General features: G+C 42.9%; 1 protein-coding gene and 1 pseudogene across 1 annotated transcript in view; both read right to left on the bottom strand.

Annotated features, from left to right (window-relative positions):
• Muc16 (mucin 16, cell surface associated) overlaps positions 1 to 23,424 on the bottom strand; it is a 197,758-nt gene that overhangs the window by 90,780 nt on the left and 83,554 nt on the right. Inside the window, 17 exon segments of the mRNA XM_037208222.1 lie at positions 1,597 to 1,721; positions 3,750 to 3,785; positions 3,896 to 4,068; positions 4,682 to 4,749; positions 4,940 to 5,064; positions 14,016 to 14,072; positions 14,243 to 14,278; positions 14,372 to 14,544; positions 15,570 to 15,637; positions 15,775 to 15,896; positions 18,566 to 18,622; positions 19,305 to 19,340; positions 19,451 to 19,623; positions 20,446 to 20,513; positions 20,740 to 20,864; positions 23,094 to 23,129; positions 23,231 to 23,403. Coding sequence (XP_037064117.1) covers positions 1,597 to 1,721; positions 3,750 to 3,785; positions 3,896 to 4,068; positions 4,682 to 4,749; positions 4,940 to 5,064; positions 14,016 to 14,072; positions 14,243 to 14,278; positions 14,372 to 14,544; positions 15,570 to 15,637; positions 15,775 to 15,896; positions 18,566 to 18,622; positions 19,305 to 19,340; positions 19,451 to 19,623; positions 20,446 to 20,513; positions 20,740 to 20,864; positions 23,094 to 23,129; positions 23,231 to 23,403 — 1,651 coding nt within the window.
• Positions 11,428 to 12,526, bottom strand: LOC114686227 (annotated as a pseudogene).

Here is a 23,424-nt window from a genome sequence, read left to right as displayed (position 1 = left end):
GTGGATAGGGTATGGGAAGTAGGCAGGTCACCAGAGGAAAAGTCAAGAGAAGTAGGTTGGGCTGAAGGGGGAGGCAGGGCACCATGGAGGGTCAGAGGAGAAATATGGGTGGAAACAAATGGCAGGGTAAGATAGAGAGGTGGGTGGGGCTTTAGTGAAAGGGCAAGTGGGTGGTACCTGGGGATCATCTGTAGGCAGGTCAAGAAGATGTTAATAAGGCTGGGAAATGCAGGTAGAGAATCAATGAGTATTATAAAAGTAAGCTGAGGGAGCATTAGTTGGTGAGGTAACATAATAGAATTTTCCCAGGGGCCTAACCTGAGAAAATCCCTCCCAGGGTCCTGGGGAAGAACACTACATCTGGCGTGGGGCTATCCGGTGGAAAGAAATCTATATACACCTTGCTCTTTTGTCTGTTTACTTTATTTCTCTATAACAAACTTCTATCTATACAGCTTCAGTTCTGTCCTCACATCCAGTTCCTCTCTGTACCTACTTTTTCTGTCCCCTCATAGCCCTGGTAATAACTAAGACCTTATGCTTTGATCTCATCTTTGCCTCCTGTTCCTTCATCCTCCATCTTTCCTCCCTCTTCTTCTCTCCTGACATGATTTACCTACAAAAACAAAAAACAAAAACAAACAAACAGACAAAAAACAACAAAAAAACCCAAAACTCTTCCTTGCTCCTCTCTCCTCAGCCTGAGCCATTCTGCCTTACCAGCTACAGAAACTCGGCCTTCTTCTTTCAGGCCACAAGGCTCAGCCTGGACCAGGAATCCTGCCCCTGTCCTTACTGCACCTGGTTATGCAAAAAGCCCTATTGTCCTGAGACAGTAGCTCTGCAATGCTAATAGGTAGGCCTGAAGGAAGGGGATGGTCTGAGCTTCATTTGCACAAGAAACAAAGCTATGCATCTACATACCCTACTGTCTCTTAGGCCCTGCAGGGGTGTTACCTAGTGGTTCAGCAGTAGATCTAAGAAGCTAAATTGTTTGATATATGGCCTAGTAATGTATGGGCACACAGAATTTCATAACAGAAGATAGATGATATATATTAAAATCTAATCTAAATAACACCAAGTATTCCTTGATAGATGGTTTCTTCTTGAATGACTTCTTGGTCGGTCAAGTTATAGCTTATTATGTACAGCTGAATCTCTATGATACATTCTTGCCGCCCACTGCAGTAACAGAGGGACATGGATATGGATGGAGTGTGTGGACCAATCATCTGTGGCTGGAACTAGAGACAGGAGGATTATGCTGGAAGAGGTAAAAGAGGCATCAGTGAGTGGGGCAAGAAGGCAGGACTGAAGTGGGTGATTTTGGGGTACCAGTGAGCCAGGCAAGAGAGAAGGGTGTGACTGGAGGGAACAGGTGGGCCTTAAGTAGGTGAGGCAAAAGGTAGACAGAACACCAATGAGTGTAACACAAGGGATGTATATGGCTGATGGTAATTAAAACAAGAAAGAGAAGTGAATGAGGCTTTAGTGAGTGAATAGGACAAGCAGGTGACAGGGATGGCTGGAGTGAGCAAGCAAGACTAAAGGTGATGGAGTGGCTGAGGCAAGGAGGGTGGGTAGGAGTCTTACCAGAAGCTGCAAGATTTTCTCCATTTTGTTGAACTTGGCATATCCTGGGCCCCACATGTCTTTCGTGTAGGGTAGGTTGGTGATGGTGAAGTTAAGAGTATACAGCAGCAGAGCAGAGCTTGAAGCTGCAATTAGATTAGGAGATAAGTTCTGAGTCATACCAGAACTAGATTTAGGACATAATCTATATTCATATCACTTGGACCCATGTATTCATGCCTAGGGCAACAGTTCAAGGTGTCTCTATCAGAATAAAAAAAAAAAAAACTTCTTTTGAATGATAGGAACAATAGTAATTAAACATTGATGGCAATTAAAATATCAGTAGCAATGTGCTTTTTTAGCCTTGGTAAGACACCATATTTTGCAACAGACAGCAGTTACTGCAAGGACTCTTAAGTAGTCAAAGTGCTGAGAATAACTAACTGTTCAGTGCTTGGATACAAAGAGAACATCTATATCATCCCCTGCAAAGCTCAGGTAGTATCATAGAAGAGGGGGAGGAAAGAAGGTAAGAGAAGGATGGGGAAGAGGCCTGTGGGATATTGTCTTCAGGATACCACATGGCTGCTGTACCTAACTCACAGCTGCTCTTACCTATAAAGAGTGGGCCTAGTGAAGTTATAACACGAATGAAGGAGGAGCTCATCTAGTCCATTCATTTCTGGGGAGCTATTAGCAGGTAATGACTTCTGGGGGGGGTGGTAAAGACATACTCTTTAGTTGTGTGGCTTCTGGTAGATCGTATATGCCTCTATCACTGCTTTGCATTATTTATCTTCTTTTTCTGTTGATTCCCTTCATGCTACAACATAGGAGCTGTACATAGTTTTACCCGTGTACCACTACCACATTTGCTCAATGGGGCATGTGCTTCAGAGGAGGAGACCTTGGATGACTAGGGTACAGGGTTAATTTCTCCAAGCAGGATCAATTGTTAGCCCAGAGTAAGGCCTTGGGTCAGAGACCTCCGATAAGAAGAAAGCACTTATAGAGCCATAAAATTTATCTGTTTTGGCATATGTTTGTGTGTATGTGTGTGGTGTGCATATCTGTATTGTGTTTGCATATGTGGGGCATGTGTGTGCAGGTGCATGTACAAGTGTATGAGAGCCAAGGTTGATGTCAGGTGTCTTCTCCAATCATAGTCTATCTTATATATTGAGGCAAGATCTCTCAGAGGGAACCCAGAGCTTGTCCTTTCTGCTAGTCTGGCCATCCAGTTTATTCAGAGATTCCCTGTCTTTGCCTCTTGTGGTTTGGGACTACAGGCAAGTTGCTATGCTCACCCAGATTTCATGTGGGTTCTGGGAACCCAAACTCTGGTCCTCATGCTGAAGTGAGAAATATTTTACTTATTGAGCCACCCTTCAGCTCTATATTTGCAAGATAATACCTGAAGAAAAAAGCAGAGACTCACCTCTGGCTTCCACAAGTGTAAGCACACACAAGCATGTATGCATACACACACACACACACACACACACACACACACACAGAGACACTCAGACTTCTTGGTCATTTGGTCAAGTGGGTCAAATTAGGGGGCTAATAAAATCATGAGTTGGTGTTTTTATACATTGCTTCCTTCACAAATTTGTTCTTGGCTAACTGGTCTGCTGGTTAATATTCTTTTAAGAGCTTGAGAAAGATTTAGAAGTCAATAGACACCTACATTAAGAAACAGACATCAGAGAATAGCTTTGGAGGCTGGATACTGGGATGAGAAATAGTATTCTGAGAATTCTCAGACCTTTGAGGACCCTCTGTCATTCATCAAGGGTCAACCTTAGGATCCTCTTACACATACTACTCCACCCTTTATCCTGACTACAGAATTCACTGGAAGCATTTTCAGAGAGAATTTTACCTGTGAGGTTGGAAATAGGAGCTGGCATACTTGAAGAAACAATGTTCACCATAGACACTGTGGGGGAAAAAGACATCCATTTGGAGTAGAGACATAATCTATATAGAGACACCAGATGGGTATCCCAGTCTGAGTTATGCTAGGGTTTTATGTGATACACATCACAGGCTGGTGATTGGGTGAAAAGTGAAATGGAGACAACAGACTATTGCTTTCTTTCATTTCAAAGGGCTGGGTGTAGTGATAGATGTGGCAGAAAATTAAGAAAACTTAGAATACTCACTTCTGGGGGTGGTAGTCAGGATCTGGTGGGTGTAACCTACATAGATAACAGGAGTTTTAAAATGTAGTAGAATTGAAGGAAAGAAGGCCTAGGAAGGGAGGGTATGGGCTCTGCAATACAGCAAAACACAGGTGGCTGCTGCTCACCATTGACATAGAGACTGTGCCGGTCCAGGATGTATGGGCCTAGTTCAGTGACCCCCTTGGTCAGACTGCTCAGCTCCCCGTATATCTGCTCATTTTCCAGCCTGTGGCCAGCAGAGTCTAGGTGGTAGGTACAGGCGGCATCCACCCCTGTTGCTGCTCCATTGTTCTCAGACCTGGGAAGGACAGATGAAGAGAATGATGATAAATTGATTGCCTAAGGAGGGATCCTAGGACACCTGGAACAGCACCTGAAGGGTTCAGAGGAGCAGAACTATCTGAAAGAGACTTACAAAGTCAGTTGTAGATTTTCTATCATGTTGACCTCCAGTAACATGTAACTCTGAGCAGACAGTGGGTCCAGAATTTTTATCAGTTATAACAATCAAATAAGCAAGTGTATGTTATGGGAAAAGGAGAGGTCGTAAACGAGACATTTGAAGAATAATAATTGAGTCACCAAAGGCCAAAATTGGTGAGCAGAAAGGGCATATTTGTCTTAAGAGAAATCATGTGGACCAACTTTAAATTCATAGGAAATGTTCATTTATTCCTAAATAAGGGGGGGGGCAGGAGAAAATTCAAAATGGATGAGCAGAAGGAGGTTCCAATTTGTTTAAGGATTGTGGGAGAAGTAGTAAGATCAGGAGAGATTTTGGTACTAGATATGGTACCTCCTGAATTCACCTGTGCATAAGACATTCAGAAGAAATGCAGGGAGAAATTTGAACACAATCTTTGGACTGAGAGCACTTTAAGCAACTCTAGCTTGCTATTCTAAGGACTCACCTGAGCAAGGTCAGTCTGCAGCCAGAATACAATGGACCAACACTGATTTTTTTGAACAAGGGCCTGAGCTGTGGAGAAAGAGGAGAGGGATGATGAGGAGGAATGAGGGATAGAGACAGGACAGGAGTGAGATGCACAAAGCCGGCAATGGTGAGTCGGATTTGGACATGTGTAGTCAGGATGAGGTGGGCAGTGGCTTCTTCCAGAGGCATGGCATGGCCAGTAGCGGGGGCTGGATGCAATGAACAGGACTCTCACCAGGCTCTGCAGGGTTCTCTCAGTGATATTGAACTTCCTGGATCCAGGGTGACTCATGTCCTCCTCAAACTCCAGGTTAATGATGGTGAAGTTGATGCTGAAAAGCAACTGGACAGGGCCTGCTGCTGCAGAGGGGATGGAAGAAAGACATGTGCTCAGGCTATTGTTTCTCTCTAGACTTCAGCATGGGGCAACAGCTATGTGCATGTTCAACCACGGGAGGAGGATAAGCAGGATTGCTATACAGAGGTAACTTGACCATGAAGCAGAATGCAAGTACATCTGTCCCTGCAGGTAGCTAGCAAGCCTGAGTTCACCCTTGGCTTCTATTTTTATAATGCAAATCTATTTTTTCCTTTTCTTTTTTCTTTTACTATGCTGAGTTATATAAGGCCATTTTCGTGCAAGCCTATGTGCTTGAAGCATATCCTTCCCTCGCGCAGGTCACTTCCTTCTTTTCTGCATCTCGCTCTCCAATTACATCCATTCCCTAAGACAGTAACACTTCGACTTTCTTGTCAACTATATATATAAACATGTACGGAATCTAAGAACCACAAATGAGCGAAAACATGATGTTTGTTTTTCTGAGACTAACAATTCACAATGTATGGCCAGTTATATCCGTTTTCCTATAATTGAAATAATCTGTTCTTTATTGCTAAAATGTTCCAGTGTGCATATGCAGCACATTTTCTTCACCATTCCCTTGTTGGTAGATAATGGAAAGAGGTGCAGAGATCCACAGCCAAGCCCCAGGCTGAGCTCCAGGAGTCCAATTGAAGAGAGAGAAGAGGGATTCTATGAGCAAGGGACATCAAGATTATGATGGGCAAACCTACAGAGACAACCAAACCAAACTAGTGGGAACTCATGAACTTTAGACCAATAGCTGTGGAGCCTCCATGGGACTGGACTAGGCTCTTTGCATAAGCAAGACAGTTGTGTAGCTTGATCTGCTAAAGGGGCACCCTAGCAGTAGGATCAGGATCCATCCCTGGTGCATGAGCGGGCTTTTTGGAGCCTAGTGCCTAAGGTGTAACACCTTGCACAGCCTTGTTGCAGGTGGATGGGCTTGGATCTGCCTCTACTGAATGTACCAGGCTCTGCTGACTCCCCATGGGAGACTTTACTTTGTCTTAGGAAGGAATAGGGGGTGGGTTGGGGAGGGAAAGCTGGAGGAGCAGGAGGAGAGGAGGATCTGTGGTTGGTATGTAAAATGAATAAAAAGTTTCTTAATAAAAAAATAAATTAAAAATAAAATGCCAATGTTCATTGCAACTTAGTTGCAAACAGATCCAATTCTGTTCATGCTGACAGTTGTCATAATAAAAAGTAGAGAGTGAGTGGACAGGATCACACAGAATCATCATGCAGTATAAAATGACCCATGGTTTCTAGATCTTGGCAACTGAACATTCATCATTCCCATGAATTCTACAGAGAGGAATGGATGCTTTCCTTATTGATGGTCAAGTAAAGAGACATACGTGTATTTGCAAGTGACCTCCAGTTTCATCTCCTCAATCAACTGAAGAAAACTATTTAACACAACCTTCTGGTCAGTTGGTTAGTTGTGGAAATTAAGTAGCTGTTCTTAACTGAATTATTCTATAAATCAATTCTTAGCTAATAAGTCCACTAGTTTCTACCTTTGAGAGAACTAAGAAGAAATTTATAAAGGAGAGGCCAGGAAGATAGTTCAATCGGTAATGTAACTGCTGAAAAAGCATGAAAATTTAAGTTCAGATTTCTAGTACCCATGTTAAAGAAGAAAAAAAAAACAAAAACAAAAACAAAAAAACAAAGCCAAGTACTGTTGTGAAGGTCTATAACCACAGCTCTAAAGGGACAGAGACAGGTGGATCTCTGGAGCCCGTTGGTTAGCCAGCCGAATTGAATTGTGAACTTTATATGTGGTGTGAGAACTTATCTTAAAATCTTCGAAAGAACTGGAGAGATGGCTCAGTAGTTAAGAGTATTGGTGGTTCTCTCAGAGCTCCCAGATTCTATTCCCAGAACCCACATTGCAGCTTACAACTACCATTAACTCCAATTCTAGGGTATCTGATGCTCTCTTCTATTCTCTCATGTTACTGTATGCAATAAATCACCATACATGTAGAAATAAATAAGGTAGATAGCCATCCAGAAAGACACCCATGATTGATGCATGTACTTATAACCTGCACATGCATCTGCACATACATAGTCACACATATGGTGAGATGATTCAGTGGGTAAAGGTGTGGTGATATTGTGTTCCCCAATACATTGTGCACCCTAATAAACTTATCTGGGGTCAGAGAACAGAACAGCCACTAGATATAGAGGCTAGAAAATGGTGGCACAAACACATTTAATCCTAGCATTCTGAAGGCAGAGATCTGTCTGGAACTCTGTGAGTTCAAAGCCACACTGGAAACAGCTAGGTATGGTGACACACGACTTTAATCCCAGGAAGTGATGGTAGGAAGCAGAAAGGTATGTAAGGCGTGAGGACCAGAATCTAGGGCCTGGCTAAGCTTTTAGGCTTTTGAGCAGCAGTTCAGCTGAGATCCATTTGGATGAGGACTCAGAGGCTTCCAGTCTGAGGAAACAGGGTCAGCTGAGGAATTGGCAAGGTGAGGTTAGCTGTGGCTTGTTCTGATTCTCTGATCTTGTAACAATTTGTGCTACATAAAGGTACTTACTCCCAAGTCTGACGACCTGAGTTTGATCCCTGGAATTCACATGGTGGAAGAAAGAAAAATCAACTCCTCAAGTTGTGCTCTAATCTCCACACATGTCATGCCATACATACATACATACATGTGGACATTTGCAAACACACACATGCAATGCACACATACACACATATACAAATAAGGAAATTCTTTGAGGAAACACACATTCTGGATTTTTGTGTCTTAAAAGGGCTTATCACTTTGGATGAACATTTAAATGAAATTTTTAAATTTTAAATGAAATTTTAAAAGATTATATATAATATACTATATATACAGTATAAATATATATACAATATAAATAAATAAATATATATATTCACAATTTTATGTGACTACATGAAGTCTAGGAACCACAAATAATAGGAAAATATGACATTTGTCCTTTTGAGACTGTCTCAATTTACTTAATAGGATTAGGAGATGTTAATGTGATTGATTCCCTTTTCACAGATGTAAAGTCTGAGCCAATGGGAAGCTGAATAATTTGTCTCAATTCATACAACTGCTAAGATGCAGATCTGAACATAAATAATAGTCATGCTATTTATTCTAGCATTAATTTATTATTCACATAATATTTGAGAGTTTGTGTTGGATTTGGATTCTTTTAAATTTTAAATAACATTTTATTATTTTTATGTATTTATGTGTGTGTCTGAATGTGTGCCATATATGTACAGGTGCCTGTTGAGGCCAGAGAGGGCAACTGATCACCTGCAACTGGCGTTAAACACAAATGTGGGTCCTCTGCACTGCTGAGTCATTTTTCTATATTTTTCTATATTTTGACATTTCTTTTTATTTATTTATTTTTTGATCATTGGAAATAGTCTTCCATTTAAGAGAAACTTACACAGACTTCACACAAAACCTACATTATGCAAAGCTTTGCCACAATTCTATATGTATCATAATTTGTGAGTGTGGGTTGGAGAACAGATCATTACTATAATTAATATTTTTGAAAAGGGACATTTTCTATCAGAAAATGATAGAAACACACTCTTGATGACATCTCCCTTCTCTTGAATGGGAAGCCTGAAGTATCTAAGGGAAAGTCTGCCTGCCTATCCTTCCCTTTCAATGGCAGGTGAGATTTGTTCTCAGGCTGGGACATTTCAGTAATACTGTGGCTCAAGCACGTTTGCTGACAAGAATGTCCAGCCTTAAATTGCATGTGTGTCATCCATGACTCTGCTCTGGATATGTAAAAGACAAGCTAAGTGGAAGCCAAGAGGTAGAACCCAGTGGCGCAGTCAGTCAGCTGACTTCCTGGGCTGGGTCAAACATACAATGTCGAATTCCATTTCATTGGCCGTAACAGCCATAAAGGACACATATAGAACCCTCGCCTTCCTACTTCTCCCCACAAATGACTGAGTTTCAGGTTCCTATCCTCCAGCCAACTCCCTAGTCTTCAGAGGCACTCTAGGCTCTCGGGCCCCTGAGTCCACTCGGTAGGGCTTCCCTGGCCAACTCCCTTGAGGAGCTGTCAGGGGACTGAACTAATGTCTCCTCATCCTCTGCTTACTTTTGACTCTTCTGTTTCTCTTCATTGAACTGTTCTGAACAAAATCATTTCTGGTTGGATCTGCTAAATTTTGCAGCAATGCCTTTGATCAGTGGGTAGAATTCCTTCCTCAAGCAGGCCTCATGAGACAAGATGGACAGGCTATAGCTTTACGTTCAGATCAATGGGGCTCATCTGAGGTGAGGGAGGGTAGAGAGTGGACACCTGCTGGCCTGGGGCTAATTTATTTTAGTCAAAGCCTAACACATAATTTTTTTTTTTTTTTGAGACAGGGTTTCTTTGCACCTTTCCTGGAACTCACTTTGTAGACCAGGCTGGCCTCGAACTCACAGAGATCTGCCTGGCTCTGCCTCCTGAGTGCTGGGATTAAAGGCGTGCGCCACCACCGCCTGGCACATAATTTCTTAATATCAACAATACTTTCCAGTGGACTTTGGACAAACTGACCACTCCTCACTTACCACATCTAACTAGCAGAAATTAACGACAACAGAAAAAACCTAAAGCACATACACGTGGCTTTCTTAAAAGCCTGAGAGAGCAGAGTTGATCTGTATTTCCTTATTTAAAATGTGGGGTACTTTTCCTTAGAGTCAATACGATACCTTTATTTTACAGTAAGCACTGTTTTGATTTCAGGTCTTCACAAAATTGCTTTTTGCTAAACTTTTGGAGTAGAAGGTACTTTCAACAAAAATACCGTACAATGTCAGTACTTTTTTTCTTTTAAATATTGAAATAAATAAAATAGTTCACTTGTTTTTTGGTCTTTGTCAGTTTATGTTGTTGTTTCTATTGCAAGAAAATTCCACTCTGAGCTGGGTATTTTCTCACAGAAATTTCAAGCAGAGGCAATGAAGAATTTCAAAAGGAAAAAAAAAAAATCTTATTGCACAAGCCATTTCCTAAACTTGGCTGAGCTGAGCTGAAAGATGCTGGAGGCTTTTCCATCCAATCCCTGCAGGTTCTGGCATTAGCTGAAATTCATGCTCAGGAAGGGCTGGACGAGAGAAGGAGAGGCAGAGGAGGATTCTGCACTCATCGTCTGGATTCTCTTCACCTTCTTCAGGAATGGCTTGCTTGAAGGATGCACAGTTCCTGGGTCACAGAGTGGACTGTTTGAGCAGGGCCTCCCAGCTGTTCTCAGAGACTGCCAATGAGGTGGACAGTCTTCCTTGTCCCTGAGGCGTTCGACCAAGTGTTACCTTGGGTTATTTCAGGAAATGCTACTGGAAATATAAAACAAAGTGCCTGGCAGGCACTATAAAAAGTAGAAGAAATATGGAAGACGTCATCATGTTTTTACGCAGGAGCGAAGGGAGGGAGATACGTTGTGTAGTATCACTCTTCCTTCCAGGAGCGCCACCTCAGTGGCTCTGCCAGGGCTGAGCCTGTGACTTGCTGACATTCCATTCCTATGTTCAGATGGATGCTCATCTTTGCCAAGGTGAGGGAAACCCAGTAACCAGGAAAGGAGAGAGGAGCCAAGGGAAGTGGCCACTGCTGTTCAGGGCCAGAGCTGGAGGGAGGCCAAGTGTAAGTGGCCCCAGGCTTCTCTGGGATGGCTGCCATTTTCTCACAAGCAGAGAAAGATGTAAAGGTCATGGAGAGGGTTCTGCTCTGCCAAGCCACCAACTCCCATTGAGGAATTTCTACACACACACACACACACACACACACACACACACACACACACCCCTGTGGCTTGCCTCTAAATAGGATATTACTTCCATTTCTTTGATTCATCCATTCTCTCTCTCTCTCTCTCTCTCTCTCTCTCTCTCTCTCTCTCTCTCTCTCTCCTCCTCTTCCTTCCTCTGAATCTAATAATAGCTAGCATATATAAATAATAATTATGAATGTTATCTGTTCTTTGTTTCCAAACCTCATGTTCCTCTTCTCTTGAAAACTGGGGAAATCAACTCTGCTCACATCAAAAAGATGCCCTCCCCCAGCAGAAAGAAAATCCACCTAACTTCCTATTTCTAGGGAAAATAAATAGCCCACCATGGTGCCATCTCTCCCTGGAGGACTCTTATTCTGCTCTTTTGTTGATTTGTTTTCAGTAGTTTGTTCTTCTGTTGTACCAAGAATAGAAGGATGCTAGGAGGTGAAGGGACCCGTGGAAGGTAGGAGAAAAAAGCAAGGATAATGGGAAAAGCCCAAGTCATCTTTCATTTAAAAATATAGATCAGAACTAGAACAGTGACCAGAGTCAGAGGGGGTGGCTAATTGGCCAGAGAGTCTGTCCCATGGGCGCAGCAGCTGCCCTTTTTATCTGATGTGGGTGAAACCCGGCCACCCCGGCGTCCTTGACAGGAGCCGAGGCTCTTCCAAATCATCCTCATCAAAGCTGTAGAGGTGTCACTTTCTGATGTGTAACCGAGTAAGTCCTCTGTGGTGCGTACTGCGGCTGCTGCCTCCTTCTCCTTCCTGCCTTCGCCTCCCAAATGAGCAGAGCATCCACAGTCTGCACAGGAAACCCAGCTCTTCAGGCCTCCCACTCTTCTTGTTCATGTTGGAGCCACCCAAGCAGAAGTCACAGTAGTTATTGGGAATGATTGTCCCATCTGGTACTTTCTGGGGTCTGTGGTTCTCATTTCTGTGGTTGGGCAGGGACCCAGTGTCCTGGTCTTGGGCTTCATGCCCATCCTCCCTGGCCAGATGAGTGTGAGCATAGTGGTAGCTGAGCCCGGGTCGATTCTTGTAGTGTTTGCCACAGATGTCACAGACATATGGTTTGTCATGGTCTTCCTGAGAAGCAGCATCATATCTCCTCCTGCCACTTGCAAAGTCATGAGCCTATCCTCTGGTCCTGTTCTTGTGCTTGGGAATGTCCTCTTCCAAATCCTCCTCTTCATTCCCTTCTTCTACATTTTCATCATTTTCCAAAACCCTCTGTATTTCCTGGATGCTTTCCTCATCTCTGGCATCCACCTTCTTCTCCACACCCTTACCACAAAGCAAGGCGTCCAATGTGGTGCTCTCAGAGGTAAAGCCATCTTTCTTCAGCGGCAGCTCTACTTCAGTTTTTATTTGCAGGAGTCGAAGCTTTGGGTCCTCTGGTGGATGCAATCATCGCGTCTTGCAACAGCAGCCGGCAGGGTACATGTACAGCTGGTCCAGACCAAGGCCTGGGCCTCGGTGCCTCTTCTCCATCCAGATGTAGCAGTTGTTCTGGGCTACCCCAGTCTGCGAGTACAGGAAGGGCAGACGCACACTCCGCTCTGCACACAGCTGTGAGTTTTGGCTCCCGCAGTGCTCAATGGCTTCCTTGTAGAACTGGTCCCCAAGCGCTTTCAGGGGGTTGTGAATGACAGTCGCCATTTAGCTACAATGTAACAGTTTTAAAGGTTTGCTCAGGGGAAGTGGCAGGCCAATCAGAGCACAGGATACCAACCTGTAGGCCAATCGGCATTGCTGGTCGCCTGTTGGCGGGGCCTGCGTGGTGGTAGTTGTTAGGGGAGCTTTGACAACCTTTCCAGTGTTGATTCTCAATGGTATTTTCAACACAAACCCTGAGTTTGCATACATGACAATGTATCATAGCAGTCTAGTTTTTAGGAGTCTTGCTGTGGTTTGAAGGAGAAATGTCTCCTGCAGTCTCATGGTTGGAATTCTTGGTGCACAGCTGGAGGCACTGCTGGGAAGGTTGTGGAACTTTTAGGAGGTGGAGCCTTGCTGGAAGAAGTGAGCCCAGCTCCACTTCCTTTCAAATCCCTGACTTTGGATGCAATGAGGTCAGTCGGCCTCCTGCTCCAACCCGCTACGGCAAATTATGCCCTTCCAACGGGAAACCAGAACAAACCCGTCCTCCCTAAAGAAGCTTCTTGTTGAGTATTTTGTCACAGCAATGAGAGAAGTAACTTATACAAACGTTTGTGTCACCCGATTGTACAGTTCACACTGCTAGAATCAAACAGCACGAGTGATTTACAAGCACGAAATCCCAGTGGTGAGGAGAAGGATTTTCTTACTCTATGTAAAGGTGTTTCTGCTATCGTTGGCACTTTCACAAAGAAAATATTGTAGAAGAGTTGGGGAAGAAATCCAGGAAATACCGAAATGACTGGTTCATAGATTTTAGACAAATCAAACATTTAAAATTCTGCTAATAAGATATGATTATACTTTTGTAGTCAGGAAGTTGATACACACTTACACTGGGGGATACTAGTAATTTAGCAAGAAGAATAACCCCTTATCTATTTAGTCTATTCAACAAAAGAAGTTTTTTCTTCTCCACCCCCCCCCCCAGTCTTGTGTAGCCCAGGCCAACCTCAAACTCTCTATGTGGCCAACAATGACCTTAAACTTCAAGTCCTTATGCCTCCACCTCCCAAGTTACAAGCAAGAACTTCAGTGCTCAATTTGTGTGATGCTGGTTGGAGCTCAGAATTTTGTGCTTGCTAGACAAGCATTTTGGCACCTAAGCTATGTCTTTAGTGCCAAAAGTAGTTATTGAAACAAAATCATTGATTAGTTGTTAAACTAGAGATTTGATTGTTTAATGTGCTGGATCTCCACACATCAGTTATTATAGACTAAATAAATACCCTCAGCAAATAGTCCTGATGGGATGTACTGTTGTCAGGGAGGTTGGATGATGTAGAATTTAAGGGCCAGTAAGATTCAGAAGTAAGTACTAGGGGATGCTTTAGGATGAAGGGTGCTAGGGAAGTGTATGACAGATTCCTCGGTGACCTGGGAAGATGCTGTGAGGTCCATTTGGGGTCCTCTGGGGTTTTTCATCTGCCCTAGACCTCTGCTGATCTTTTAAATGACTGGGAGAATCTAAACAGAGGGGAATTCATACCTGTGGGAGTGGAGGAAATGTTTGGCATTTCTTCAGAAACAGTGGCCATTACTGATGCTGAAAAGTAAAAATAATTTAAGTGTTTTGACTGCAGACCCCATGCATTAGGAGATACAAGGAAGTGATACCTTCCCCATTCATAGCTGAATGAAGGTGAGTTACAAGCATGGGACAGGGATTCACACTCATGGGCTTACTAACGAATAATGGAGACTCAAGATACTTACTTCTGTGGGTGGTGGCCAGAATGTGCTGTGTATAACCTACATAGATAATGAAAAATGAGTGAAAATGAGAAGGAATTGAGAAAGTAGTGGTGTTGGGGGAGAGGAGTATGACTCTAAAATATAGCTCACCATTGACATAGAGACTGTCCTGGTCCAGGGTGTAAGGTCCTAACTGCATGATGCCATCATTCAATCTTTTCAGCTCCCAGTACAGATGTTCTCTATTCAGCTGTTGATTAGAGGTGTTGGGGTGGTAGGTGCAGATGGCATCTACTCCCGTGGCTGTTCCCTTGTTCTCAGGCCTGGGAAGGGCAGGCAAGGGGATTGACATTAAATGGATTACCTAGGGAGGGATCCAGAAGTGTCTGGTATAAGACTGGAAAGGGCCAGAAGAAATGAATCACCTGGTATATTGCTGAAAAGACAGGCTTACACTCTGAATATACTGACATTTTGTGGCCATGAGCAGACATGGAGTGAAACTGTTAAATGTAATGCAAGACTCAGACTACATCCTCATGTCACAGTGCCTAGAGGGCTCATATTTACAATAGATGAAAACTGGAATTGGGAGCAGAAAATTATCCTAAGAGAAGTCCTTTGCACTGAATTTAAAACCGCCTCCTTTATTCCAAAGTCAGAGATAAAGGAAAGAATTAAGAATAGCTGAATATTAGGATCCTGTGGGGGTTGCAGGCTATGGGAATAGCTGAGGACAAATGTTAGGAACAGGAAGAAATGTGGCGCTAGAGGTTATGTGTCCTAAATTCCCCGAAGTTGAGAACATAAAGACAGAAGGAAAGCTGAATAAATTGGCTTAGAAATACCTGAGGTATGACTGGTCCATCATCCTTGTGGGGTGTGTGTGTGTGTGTGTGTGTGTGTGTGTGTGTGTGTATGTGTGTGTGTTTAAAAAAATCTTTTGTTGGGGAGCATGATGGTGTATGTGTGTGTGTGTGTGTGTGTGTGTGTGTGTGTGTGTGTGTGTGTTCATGCTTATGTATGCATGTGGAGGTTAGGGAATAACTTGTGTTTATTCTTCCTTGAGAGCCATTCATCTTGTGTTTTTTAGATTGTTATCCCTCTGTCTCTGTCTCTGTCTCTCTCTCTCTCAGACCTAGGTCTCACTGATTTGGCTAGGTTGACTGGCCAGCTAATCCCAGGGACCCTCCAGTATCTACTTCTCCAGTGCTGGGTTTATAAGCACATGCTATCATGACTAGCTTTTTAGGTGGGTGTTGGGGATCAACCTTGGGTCCCCATGCTAGGTCAGGAAGCACGTTATTGGCTGAACTCTCTCTCCTAGACTGTTGTTATAAGGTCTCACCTGAGCAATGTCAGTCTGCATCCAGTGTACAGTGGGCCAACACTGGTTTTACCGATCAATGCCCTGAGCTGTGGAGAGAGGAGAGAGGCATGAGAACTATGCTGAGGATTTAGAGGTTATGGCCTTCTTCCTGGTCATGGCATGGTTTGGTGAGTGCAGCTTTCATCTGTGGGTTGACCTTTATATACTGGAGTGGGTAGCTCACCAGTCTCTGCAGGATTCTCTCAGTGGCATTGAATTTCCTGGATCCTGGGTGACCCATGTCCTCCACATACTCCAGATTAATGACAGTAAAGTTGATGGTAAAAGGCACTGGAAGGAGACTTACTACTGCAGGAGGAGAGAAGAGATGTGAGAAACACAGTGTCTGAACATTATCTTATTTTCTCTCTCTGAACTTGAGTTGGAGCACCACCAATGTGCATCTTCTATCACTCAGAAGGGGTTTCTTCAAAAGTGGACAGTTTCCTCATAGAGAAGACTCAAATATCAGCTTCACCTGATAGTTACCAAGGATGAATAGGATTATTCTAGAAAGGAATTGTATCTGACTCTCAGGAAAATGAAAGTCACATAAATACTCTACTTTTGGAATTTTTGTTTAAACAAAATGTATTCTTGACATCTACTTATTTATTGATTACATATGTGTCTGTATCTGTGATTGAGTATATGTGCACATGCGTGTGCGTGCATGTGTGTGCTTGTATACATGTGTTTGGTAGCCTGTGCATGTGGGAGTGCACATATATGGATGACAGAGTACAGCCTAGATTGTTTTCCTTCAAGGGCTGTCCATCTTGCTCTTTTTGAGACAAGGTCTCTCACTGGCCAGGTACTCATCAGATAGGCTTGACTGGCTGTCCACTGAGTTCCAGTGATCCACAAGGCTCTATCTCCCACAAGCTAGGATTATAAGTACATGATAACACATCACTTCCTTCCCCCTTTTCTTCCTTCCCTCACCCCCTCTCTCTTCCTCTTTCTGTCTCTCATTCCTTCCTTCCCTCTTTCTCTAGCATACATGGGTTCTGGGGAATTGAATTCTGATCCTCAAGCTTGTAAAAAAAAAAAAAGCACTTTAGAACTCAACTATAACACCAGCCCTTATTATTATTTTGATTCTTATTCTTAAGAAACATATGTTGGTCATTTGTGTGAGAGGTCCTGTTTAATGAGCTTACACACAATGGAGTTGCTACTGTGAACCAAGTGGCTATTATGATGTCCATTTCACAAATTCAAACACTGAGGCAATGAGGACTGTCAAAAATGGCTCAGTGGGCTAAGCTGCTCTGCCAAGCCTGATGACTGAAGTTGTATCCCTGAAACCCATGTGATGGAAGAACAGAACAGACTCCAGTTGTCTTCTGACTTCCACTTGTGCGCAGTGACACACACACACACACACACACACACACACACACACACACACACAACCAGTCAATGTGAATAAAAAATCCTGAGCCAATGAGAAATTAAGTAAATTGCCCAGATCACAGAATCCAACTTGAATACAGGACATATTACTGTAGTGTTCATATATTGCTTATTCATTTAACACGTGTGAGCTTATGTAATTGTGTTAGATTCTGATTACCTTTATATAATTGACATTTTTCAAGCACTATATTTCAACATCAATTTTTATTTATTTATTTATTTTGGTTTTTCAAGACAGGGTTTCTCTGTGTATCTTTGCTCCTTTCCTGGAACTTGCTTGGTAGACCAGGCTAGCTTCGAACTCACAGAGATCCGCCTGCCTCTGCCTCCCGAGTGCTGGGATTAAAGGCGTGCACTACCACTGCCCGGCTCACATCAATCCTTTCTGACAAGTTCTCATATTGCCTATCCAGTCTCTAGCTAGCTGTGTAGTAAGGAATGACAAACACCACCCTGGCCCCATCTTCTAAGTACTGTCATTGCAGGCATCCGCCAGCACAGTTTAAGTGATGTTGCGGGGGTCACACCTAGGGTTTCATGAACATTAGGACAGCACTTTACCAGTTAAGCTATATCTGTAGCCAAGCCTTTTGATTTTGAATCATAATTTAGCATAGCAGTGAAATTTGGGGGAGCACTTACATCACCATATGATGTAGCTCTCTGCATACTAGTAGATTAAATTAGGAGAAGCTGCTAACAGAGATTAAATTCCAAAGGGTGATAGATGGGTTTTCCTTGCCCTGTTTTGAGATATGTTTGATATTTTTTTCCCAACTTTAACTTTTTAGGTTTTAAAAATTCTGTGTTAGGGAGGATGTATGCACATCTGTATGAGCATGTACATATGGAGGTAAAAGGGCAACCTAGGGAATTGGTTTTCTCCTTCTACCATGTGGGTCTCAGGGATCGAACTCATATATGCAGCCTTTACCCACTGAACTATTACAGGCCTGATACTTTTTATAGTTCTCACAATAAAAACATTACAGATGGGTTGGAAATAAATGAAAAGCATAACCCTGAAAGTATAGGAATGATTTGCCATGGTTCATCAATTTTGGACAATTCAAATTTTCTTTTTAAGTATATGACTATAGCTTTTACACATTGTAAAGGACCTGATACACATTTATATTAAGGATATATATATATATATATATATACACATACATATATATATATATGTATGTATATATATTCATGATGAATTATCCAGAATAACTTTGTTGAGACACTTGATAGTACACTAGTGAGTGCACACTAGATATCTAGTCTCAGCCAACAGTCCTGTTCCTATGTATCCTTCTAAGGGCTGGGGAAGGATTTAGAAGTCCATGGCCACCAATAATCATGAGAAACAATTACAAGAGATTCTGAGTATCAGAGAATAGATAGGATGAAAGGGATTCTTTGTAGCCTGGGAAGAACCTATAGGAGTCATCAAGAGTCAACCTTAGGTTCCTCTTTAAGATGTCATTTCCTCTACTTCTTCTCCAGACTCTAAAGATTCTAGAACCACTGAAAACATCTTCAGAGAGGAGAATTCCTACCTGTAGGGCTGGGAGAGTTGGCAGTCATCTCCATAGAAGCAGTGGTCATCATAGAAGCTGTGGAGGTAAATTCTCAGATGATTAAAGTAGAAACCCTTTAGCTTGGAGACATCAAGGAGAGGATACAGATGTTGGGGTTAATTTTATGTTTAAGTCTCTGTCCATTCCAGGCTAGAGAAAATGGAAACTTGTGTCATTTAGCAATTTCCTCTGAATTGAAATAAGCATTCCAAAAAGGAGAGGGGAGGCTCACGAGACTTAGAAAACAAACCTCACAAGTCTGGTAAAGCTAAAGCTAGGAGATTCTTAGAGTCCAAGGTTATAGAAGAGGGAAAAATGTTTAAGGGAAAAGCCTCTGGCCATCTGAGGTGCCTGGAACAGACACTCTGACCTGGTGAACTGCCTGCAAGCCAAGTAGAGAGCTTCATAGATAGTTTCTGTGAGTTTTCACCGATGCTAGGGTGGTTACTGACGATGAAGCTGCCTTTGAGTCATCCTTGCTCTTGTGAGTAACCCTAATAAACTCACTCCTTACCCAAGTTGAATGGTTGTGTAATTGCTACTTTGGTGTACAATCAGTTAGTTCCCTTTCTGGGATGAGTAAATGTTTATGTGTCATGTCTCTCCTGGAAAAGTCTCACAACAGTTTGAGAAATGGAGATTGGACTTTTGACTGATGTCATTCCAAAGACCTGGGAGTCATAGGTATAGTAGAACTTTTTAAAAACAGAATACTCACTTCTGGTGGTGGTAGACAGGATTTGATGTGTGTAACCTGCAAAGAAAGTGAAAGAAAGAGTAAAAATGGAGGGAAATAGTGATGTGGAAGTAAAAGAGAGGAGAATGTGAGCTCTTCATTAAAGCAAAGTGATGACCACTGCTCACCATCGACATAGAGACTGTTCTTGTCCAGAGTGTAAGGACCCAGTCTGCTGACACCATAGGTCAGCCTGCTGAACTCCCAATACATCGTCTTTCTGTTCAGTCCCGGGCCAGTGGGGTCAGAATGGTAAGTGCAGACAGCATCCACTCCTGTGCCTGTACCATCATTTTCAGATCTGGGGAGGACAGGTGAGACACAATAAACAGATTCCCCAAGAAGGTATCCTGAAATGCTAGGATAGGGCAAGGAGTAGCCAGAGTAAATGAAAAGGTTGATAGAGGCCCAGAGAGATGGATCAACAGGTGGAAGAATTTGCCACCAGTTCTGACAACTTGGGTTCCATCCCTCGGGCCCACATGAACACCATGGTACTGTGTGTTCACACACACACACACACACACACACACACACACACACACACAAGTACACATGCATAAATGCATGCACATGCTTATCCATGCATTTCAAAAAATAAACAATGTTTAAAAAGGGAAAAAAAAGAAGATTGGAAAAGACCAGAAGCCAGAGTTAGATTCTTAGCATATTGATTTCTACTAGACTGAGACAATGAGAAGTCATGGAGCCATGAATTTTTATCAAACACAAGACTCAAATCTCTACTCTCATGTTCCGGTATCTGAGGCGCTCGCATATCTAAGACAAATGAGAACTGGATTTAGAAATGACAGCAAGTGAAAAAGGACAATTTTTGTTTTCACAGTAGTCAGAAGATAGAATTGGAATGTGTAAGGCCACATCCTTTTATCCAAAAGGCAGAAAACAGCATTGAGATTCAGACAGGATGATCAGGAATAGTTAAAATTGTGACAATTGTCTACTAGGTGTGGAGATAGCGGCGGGGAGGTGGTAGGATTGGAAGATACCTTGTGTTAGGGATTCCTCACTTTACCTGAACAGAAGCCACCCAGAAGGACAACAGAAGGAAACTCAGTACATTTTTAGGCCAGACCCCCCATTTCCATATCCCCAAACCTACCTGAGTGAGGTCAGTACGCAGCTAGAATACAGGGAACCCACACTGGACTTTTCGAACAAGGGCCTCAGCTGTGGAAGAAAGTTAGAGGAGTGAGGAGAGATGAGCAGGTAGAGGTGAGACAGAAGTGAGGCTGGCAAGGTATTGAGACATTTCATCCTTGAGGTCAGACTGAGATGGGCCAGGTTTTTTTTGGAAGATTTATCTTTGGGGTCAGGGGTAGATTCTTCTTCCAGGGGCTTGTGTGACAGGCTTATACCTGTGTGTGGTGCTAGGCGCAGTGAACAGAATTCTCACCAGACTCTGCAGGATTCTCTCAGTGATATTGAACTTTCTGGATCCAGGGCGACTCATGTCCTCCTCAAATGCCAAGTTAATTATGGTGAAGTTGATAGTAAAATGTACCAGGACAGGGCCTGCTGCTGCAGAGTGGGCAGGAGAAAGACAAACACTAAGCTATTATTTTTCTCTGAACTTGAGCTTGGGGAATCAGCTGCATGCATAGTCTTGCACTGAGGAGAATCCTCCTCCTGGAAACACAGTTTCCTTGGAAGCGAGACCTCACCCCAACTTCAACTAAATTACAAAGGATTGATGTGTGTGGGTGACTTTACCGTGAAACAAAAAGAAAATACATCTGTCTTTCCAGTTGGCAAAATCTCTATAGGTTGCTTCCTTTTCTGAAGCTCCTTTTTAAGGCCAAGTCTTTTCTGAAATTTACATACTTATTAATTTAAAACATTTCTTCAATAGAGACTGTGCCAGAATTTATTTGTTTGTTTGTTTAGCGCTGACTGTGTGTGTGCATGTCAAAGCATGGATGTGAAGACTAGAGGAAAACACTCAGGAACTGGTTCTCTCCTTTCATCATGTAGGTCCCAGGAATAAAAATCAGTCCATCTGGCAGCAAATGCCTTTGCTCCCTAAGTCATCTTACCCACCTGTCCATGTGTAGCAGATCAAGTTTGAAGTTCTTTGCTTATACTAGACTGATTATTTGCACTGAACAAAGTATTATAATGCAATGCAAGTAGCATGGAATGGAATACAAATGGAACCCCCCTAGCAAATTATGAAGGGTTTGCTTCCAAGTCACAGTCTGTAAGTGGCAGGACCGAATGTTAATATAGGACATATATTGCAGTCTATGCCTCCTATGCACTCAGCCTGTGTGAGGCTGTGCTATTCAATTAGATTCTGATTTTTTTCTTAATGTGAATGTGTATATATATGATAGTGCATGTTCATATATGTGTGCATGTGTGAAGGCCAGAGGAATGACCTTGGTTGCCACCCTCAGGAACACCTACTTCCTTTGGCATAGAGACCTCATTGGCCTGGAGCTTACCAGCTGTCCAGTGAGGCCCAGGGATCTGCCTATCTCTGCCTCCATGTACTGAAACTTCAAGTGCTTCCTACCACATCTGGAAATTTTACATGAGTTTGAGGACTCTAATTCAGGTTCTGGTCGCAAACCAAGTGCTTTATCGAGCTACTCCTGTGCTTGAGTTGGTTTTTGACACAGAGCCACTGTACACTTCAGTTCTCACCTAGCAGCCCTGCTGGTTTGACCTCTTCAAAGGGCTAGAAAAGGATTTAAGATTACAGACTGTCTAAAGGTTTCATGAATATATTTTAGAAAGTGTCTTGGCCTATTGGGTCTGACATTTAAGGAATTCTCAGGGAATTGAGATGTGCTATATGCTCCATCCTTCCTTTTGCCTGCTGCAATTATAGGAGTATCTTCAGAGAGAAAATTCCTACCTGTGGGACTGGAGACAGGGGTTGTCATTCTGCCAGAAATGGTGGTCACCATAGAAGCTGAGGATTAAAAAATACCTGGTGTTTAGAGTGAAAATCCTTTCATTTTAAAGATACCAGAGGGGAGTGCACATGCCTGAGACTTCTTCCTACATATAATGTACAGATGTGCACATGTATATGGAGGCCAGGGGACAACATCTGGTGTCATTCTTTTTTATAAATTGTTTTATTTTATGTGTAGGGATGTTTTGCCTGCATCATGTCTATGCACCATGTGCATGCTTGGTGCTCAGGAAGGCCGGAAAATGGTATTTGACTCCCTAGAACTGGAGTTATAGATGGTTGTGAGCCATCCTTTGGGTATCTAGAATAGAACCCAGGTCCTTTGGAAGAGCAGCTAGCACTGTTATTGGCTGAGTCATCTCTCCAGCCCTCAGGTACTGTTCTTCCTCAAGCACCCTCTACTTTGTGTTTTAAGCTCAAGGTGCAAGAGCCTAGCTGGGTGATATCATTGGTCAGCTTGCTCAGTTCCCATTAAATTGCTCATTGTCCAGGCCAGGTTGTAAGACTTGTGAATCCTCAATTCAATAAGGTTGCCTGACCAGTAAACTCCAAGGATCCTCCCGGTTACTCCTCCTAGAGCTAGGATTACAAATGTGCACCACTGTACCCAGCTTTTTACATGGGTGCTAGAGATCAAACTCCAGGCCTGATGCAAGCACTTTACTAAGCTGTATGCCTAGCCTGACTTAGGAAACAGGCATAAGTTTCCATGCATCTGTAGATGGAGAGGGGCTGCAGGAATGAAATGTAGGGCTTTTGTTTTTTGTTTCATGGGGTTGTGACTTACAGCATAGGAGATACTTACAGAGCCTCACAATACTCACTCATGGATGTGGTGGACAGGATCTGATGTGTATAACCTGCAGAGATAGTAAGAGTGAGAATGGAGTAGGGTGAGGAAGTAGAGACTGAGAGGGGAGAATGTATGCTGTGTAATAGAGCACGTCTGGCCACTGCTTACCGTTGATGTAAAGGCTGTTGTGGTCTAAGATGTAAGAGCCCAGCTCACTGATATCATTGGTCAGCTCACTCAGTTCCCAGTACACCTGCTCATTGTCCAGCTCAGATCCAGTGGGGTTTGGATGGTGAGTACAGATAGCATCTACTCCTGTGGCTGCTTTGTCTTTCTCAGGCCTGAGAAGGATAGATAAGAAG

Source organism: Peromyscus leucopus, chromosome 7 (genome assembly GCF_004664715.2).
Source record: "Peromyscus leucopus breed LL Stock chromosome 7, UCI_PerLeu_2.1, whole genome shotgun sequence".
In the NCBI taxonomy this organism is placed as follows: Eukaryota; Metazoa; Chordata; class Mammalia; order Rodentia; family Cricetidae; genus Peromyscus; species Peromyscus leucopus.
Note: the sequence above shows the minus strand (reverse complement) of the source record. Positions and strands in the feature narration are given on the sequence as shown.